Source organism: Aythya marila, assembly GCF_965140915.1.
Source record: "Aythya marila genome assembly, chromosome: 3".
Classification (NCBI taxonomy): domain Eukaryota; kingdom Metazoa; phylum Chordata; class Aves; order Anseriformes; family Anatidae; genus Aythya; species Aythya marila.
Genome location: NC_139044.1, coordinates 56,594,698 through 56,600,697, shown reverse-complemented (window position 1 = coordinate 56,600,697; position 6,000 = coordinate 56,594,698). Strand labels below are relative to the sequence as shown.

The 6,000-nt window shown below is 46.5% G+C and overlaps 1 protein-coding gene across 7 annotated transcripts in view; it reads left to right on the top strand.

Moving 5' to 3' along the window:
• Nucleotides 1-1,313: 1,313 nt before the first annotated feature.
• The window catches only part of ADGRG6 (adhesion G protein-coupled receptor G6), a 110,768-nt gene continuing 106,081 nt past the window's right edge, over nucleotides 1,314-6,000 (top strand). For 3 of the 7 annotated variants that reach the window (XM_082756938.1, XM_082756933.1, XM_082756939.1), the window contains exon 1: nucleotides 1,314-1,462. In XM_082756938.1, the coding sequence (XP_082613064.1) occupies nucleotides 1,461-1,462 (2 nt within the window). In that variant the 5' untranslated portion in view covers nucleotides 1,314-1,460. Of the gene's footprint in view, nucleotides 1,463-1,578; nucleotides 1,600-2,094; nucleotides 2,271-2,457; nucleotides 2,472-6,000 lie in introns of those variants that run through there. The other 4 variants (XM_082756937.1, XM_082756934.1, XM_082756936.1 and 1 more) reach the window with 4 other exon arrangements.

Genomic DNA, 6,000 nt, shown 5'->3' with positions numbered 1-6,000 from the left:
CACCTGACTGCAAGTCTGGGAGGAGAGCTGGCACGTACCTCTCCCGCTGCCGCCAAGTGCCCTGGGGGGATCCATCCTGTGCACCAGACCCAGAGGCAGGGTGGAAAGCAGAGCAATACCTGCTCAGAGCACAGAGTCCGGGATGTAGAGGAAAGGCCTAGCGTGCACAATACTGTTCGTACTGCACACCTGTGAGCTGCAGCTGGCCATGGTGATGTGGCTAACCCAGACCCAGCAGATCCTGTGCCCATGGTCAGTGCCTGGAAGTTACAGTGAAAGGAAGGCTACAGCTGTTTGTTTATAAGGACAGATGATAAAAATTGACCAGAATGAGTGAATATTAATGTTCAGTACAAAGTTCATGAAAAATTGGGATTTTTTTTTTAATAGGAACTTGTTTTTAAGTACTATTGCATGCTAACTGCATTAAAAGATTCACTATGTCAAGTCTTCTCTTTCTCCATCCTTCCTAACCCTGCCAGTACAGATCCGAGGAGTATTGTGAAAATCTGGGATTTCTTTTGTGACCTTGTGCTTTGCTGTTTCCCTTGCTATCATTTCAATGCTTTGATACTCAGCTCCGGTGCAGTACCATGTTCTTCAGATTTCAGTGGAACAATGCAACTGCAGATCACCAGCAAATAGTGCAAACTACCATCTTCCCAAAGCGGTGCCCAGGACTGAGGTGTGGGCCAGCACAGCCTGTGTGAGCAGCATACAGAAATGTATGTTTGCATGCTTCAGAAAGAAGATGGATCAGAGACGCATGGACTTTACCCACCTATCTTCTATCCCAAGAGCAGAGAAAAACGGCACACTTTAACTGTCTTGGGTTCTGCACTGGCAACCCTGGGACACAGCACGGAGGTTTGTTTCCCACAGTGACGCAGGCAGGCCTGCCTGTGCTTACCCCATCCACCTACAGATGTGCACTGTGCGTTTGACCCCAGAGATGCTGCGAGGAGGCTGCGAGCACCGCGGCTGCTGTCCCTAGCACGGCACCTCCCCAGCGCTGCCCTGAGCCCCCTGGGGGTGCCACCGGGGCTGCGCACACCCCCTGCGAGGTGAGCTTGCTTGAGGTCTGCGCACCCCAAAAACCGGCGAGGCGGGGGCAGCCCCTGCTCCCGCCCCTGCCCCTGTCCCTGTGTCTGTCCCTGTCCCAGCGGGGAAGCTCCGCGCGGCCCCGAAGTTTCCCCGAGTTGTGCCGAGAGAGGCAGCTCCCTGGAGGGGGGGATCACGGCGGAGGAGGAGGAGGACGCGGAGGAGGAGGAGGAGGAGCGGATCGGCGCGGTCCCGGCCGCCGCGGGCGGCGTGTGCGGGGGCGGGTGTGGAAGAGAGGTGGGCAAACAGCGATGACCTTTGTGAGGAGCCCGTGAGGGAGCGGGGCCAGAGGCAGAGCGAGCGGCAGCGGGGGAGGATGGTGGCTGCGAACCGGAGGAGAACCGCCCCGTAATGTCACCATGTAAGTCCCTTCTTCGGACCCGGGCGGGGGCTGCCGCCCGCGGCGCTCGGGGAGCGCGGAAAACCCCGCGGGCTCCTTCGTCGTCGGGCGAGAAAACCCGGGCCGTATCCGCTGGGCTCCCCGCTCCCCTCCGCGCAGTAGGTGATGAGTAATGTCAGGTCTGAGCCGCGCGGATAGGTAGGGCTGAAGGAATGGGGAAACGAGAGTTTCACCTCGGCGGCGGAGAGGGCAGGACAGCCCCGGCTCTGCCCCGGGCGGGCTGCGGCTGCTGCCGGTGTGCCCCGCGGGGTCCCGGGCGGCTGCTGCCTCTCCTCGAGCCCCGTAATCCGGCTCCCAAGACGTCTCCCGTCAGTCGCTCCCTGCTTGGAGGCAAGTAGCGAAACCCTCGGCCCCGCTGCCTGCCGTGCCCGCCGGTGCCCGAAGCACCAGCCCGGCCGCAGCCCCGCGGCCGCTCACGTCGAGGAGCCCCGGGCACGGCAGGCGCCGGTGCCAGCCCCCCAGGTGCGCCGACAACACGAGCAAGGAAAGAGGGCGAGGGCGAGGGCGAGGGCGGGCCGGGCAGGCTCCACAAAACCTTCCCAGCCCCGCCGCTCCTCCCTGCAGCGCTCGGCGGGCTGCGGAGGCAGCGAGGGGCTCCGCTGCTCTACCGTCCGTCTGTCTGTCCGGCCGGCCGGCCGCCTGGCCCTGGGCAGGCCTTGCAGTGGCCTCTGGGTGCCTTCCCCAAAATGTTTTGCCTTTGCTGACACGCTCCCGCCGAAGGTACTGGCAGCTCTGGGGTTAGGCGTGTCGGCGGTGCGCTCACGGCCAGGTGGGAGAGGACCTGTGGCTGGACGTGAAGGGGAGCGGGGCAAGGGGGCAGGGGCAGGGCTTTGGGCGGTGTGCGGGGAAATTGAGGCATAACTGAGAAGTGGTTCCTGAAGAGCTGGCGCTGCGGTGCTGCCCGGCTACATATACTCAGCAAATGGGTTGCCTGCAACTCGGAAAAGTTCCTTTTGGAAGGCAAGCCAAGGTGCTGAGATGGGGCTTAGTACAGCTGGCATTGTTTAAATTACACGGCAATGTCATTTTCTTCATTTCAGTCGATGAGCGTGAGGGTGTTTTCTAGGTTGACTGTAAGAACAATTAGAAACATGTCAGGCTTAACAGAATGAAAGTTTCAAATGGCATTGTGTAATTAATCTTTCAAAAATCTTTTAAAGTGAGGGTTTCAAAATTAAAATCAACTCCTGGGCTAATCTGCAGGAACTGAAATGTGAGTTGTAATCGCCTTCACTTGTAGTTCTACGTAAGAGTGATTAAGCTTAAGATCTTTTTGTTTACAACCTATATAAAAATTGTGAAATTGATGTTATCTGTCTTTTTAATTTTAAACTGTCAGCAACATTTTTTCTTACCAGCTTTAGACATGTCAAAGACCAAAGAAAGTCATGTCACTCTGCCTGCGGCAGTATTCACATCCCACTGTGGGGAACTTTGCGAAGCTTTGAACAAGGAAGATGGTGTATTCAAATATCTGTTCCATGATTTGAGACCATGCAGTATACAAATGATATGCTCCAGGATTATTCACATTTTGTGTATATTTTCTTGCAGAGCTGTGTACTCCCTAAAAGGTGATGAAGTTGCACTAGCTGACAAGTGGCACATAGAATTTTGTAGTTAGATGAAGCAATGCTCCCACTAATTTAATCTTTAACTGAGTTGTTATCATCCATATATGGTTTAGATAAATTACATGTCTATTTTGCTCTTCTGGAATGAATTGTGAATAAGTCCATTGTCTCCCTATGTTATAGGAAATGAAAGTAGCTGTGGACTGGACTATTGGATTGGTAGCTAGAGCGCATAGCTGGCCTTGTCACAGTGTCAGCAAGGCAATAATGCCAGTTCATAGAAAACTTGGTAGTTCTTCTGTAAGACTCCATGGAAGGACACTTTCTAATTATTATTTTTTTTTTTTTTTTTTGGGGGGGGGCGGTATTAAATAGATTGCTGTCATGAAGCTACATCAAACTATAATGGATATACCTCTACCATAGGTGTTTTAATAGTCCCCAAATATACTCAGTAATATGTTGTTCTGCTTCTTTTTTTGACAACATATGATATGTTCAGAGCTGCTAGCTTGTTACCAGTGGGGGACAGAACAGGGCTTTTTCAGTTACATTGAAATAAAATAGGGGGGAAACAAACAAACAACCAAAAACATTGTGGACTATGTTAATCAATTTTAATGTATCCAGGGTTAAAGATGGAAAAAATCTGCAAGTGTTCTGAAACTGGGTCATCATCTTTATTATGGATTCCTTTGCTTACTTAACTTTTTGGTGTGTTTTAGTATGTTGCAGTTCTCATGTCCTGTCTCTGTCTTTCTCTCATATTAAAAGACAGAATACTTCATTTTAATACTGTTTAAGAGAAGAACACAAAACTGAAAGGGTCTCTTGTGTCATCAAGTCAGTGCTGTTGCACTAGTCAAATGTTATCAAATCATCCCTTGATAAGCTATAAGCTAGTCCACAACTGTTTGCTAATTTTTATGTTAAATTATTCGTATGGTGTTTGGGTTCCACTCTAGACATTAACACTAATAATCAAGAAAATGAGGTTTATAACAAACATAAGCATAGTGGGTATAAACAAGTGAATAACATTTGCATTTTCTTTTTTCTTTTAAAATTCCTGGCAAGTATTTACTAGTTGCTTTGACTTCTTTTCATAGTTACATAACTATCAGAGAAGGATTTGGGTATGGAAAAAGCCTTTTTCTTGACAGAGTGTTACCTGACTTCCATCCATGACAAATTTTTGTATGAACAAAAGTTTCATCACAGTGTAAGACTGCACATCACAGTGTAAGACTGTGAGCAGCCAGGTTTCTCAATTTTGTATTTTTGTCTATGCAAGGTCTCAAAAATGTGCACATAAGTGACCTTCTTGCTCACATATAGCACTCTGCTACAGGTTATGCTTTGTACCATGGATAACCAAAAGTCTTCTCCAAAAGAAACAGATCTGACCCATAGTGCCTGCATTAGTCAACTGCTTTGGTAGCAAGTTTATTCTGTGGTCTTTCTTGTTTGAGTTTGATAACCTTTTATTTTAGCCATCTGAAATAATGTCATAAATAAAATTGTTTTGTCCTTTAACAATACTGAATGTAAGTGGAGGAGATGGCTTTGCTACTTTTTCATATTTATTTGTTCATTTTGGTGGAGAAATGTATATTTTTATAGTGATTGTGTAAATATCTTTTTTAAGCCTTTTTAAGCCTTTTCCTCTGGGGAAAAATCTTTATAGTCATTCCTTTCTACTTTTCTCCACTTATTTATGCTCTGTTCTGTTGTTGATTATCCATGTTCTTGAAATCTTTCTTGACTTGTGCTTTTTACAAAAGTGAGGATGAGGAAACATATTGTAAACTAACGTGGAGTACTGGCTTATGAGTGTTACCACAATGCAAGTAAACATTAGCAAACACAAATTGGCCAATTTAAATAATAGTTCGGTCAGACTAACACAGAATCTCAGATTCTTTAAGAAGGGCACTAAAGGCAATGTGACTGGGTAGATGCACTCGAAACCTAGGCAGTAGAAACTCACTGGATTACTTTTTTTCTTGTGTACATCAAAAGTTGTGCATTGGATTCTCCAGCTATTAAATGAGAAACAAATGCATCTGGGAGCATATGTATGCATGCTGTGTATGTTCCGATGTGTATATAACTGTTTGTGACTTAAAAGGACTTCTGTTCAAAGTAAGTTTTCTAAATTAATATTAAGGGCATTGTGGATTTATGAATTATATACATTGAACAGTAACTGTTCCCAAAGCTCAGCATTCTGTTGTCTGAGATTTTAACAGAGATTTATAGGTCATTAAGTTGAAGAACAATACTTCCATTGTTGGATAATCTGGTTATTTTTTGTGTCTGGCTTCATCAAAGAGATTCTTGTATTTCAGAGCCCAGTGTGTTCAGTGCTTGTCTTCAACACTTGTTAAGTTTGACTTTACAATATCTTAGAGAAATAAATCAGCTTCAAATTCCAAATTTGATACAAGTACCCGTAAAGAACTGGACTTCTTTTGTAATCAGATGCTTTTGCCATGTAACACTGCACTGAAGTGAAAGCTGACTGACTGCTGCAGTCAGTTGAAGTGTCATTTACCTGGGCCCATTGGCATCTAGCCCATAGGAGCTGTTTAATGAACTACCACTTTTAAAACTGAAACATAAGTTGTTCCTTTACAATGGTTTATCTTTCTGCATTAAGTTTGGCTTGTCTACTTTACAGAACTTCACTTTGGGAAGCAACAGTAGCCGATACTGGGAAAAGATTTACATTTGCCCTCAGGTTTCACTAGCAGGTTCACAGCAGCCTCTGTGGAGCAGAAGACTGTTTTCCCAAGTTTAGGAAAAATAAGTTTTCTTGCCACTGAGTGTGAACTCCTCTGTACTTTCTTTTACTTACCTCTTTCATGTTTCCAGCCTGATAGATAATACCAGTGGCACTTGCAAACAACTTTCTCCTTTCTA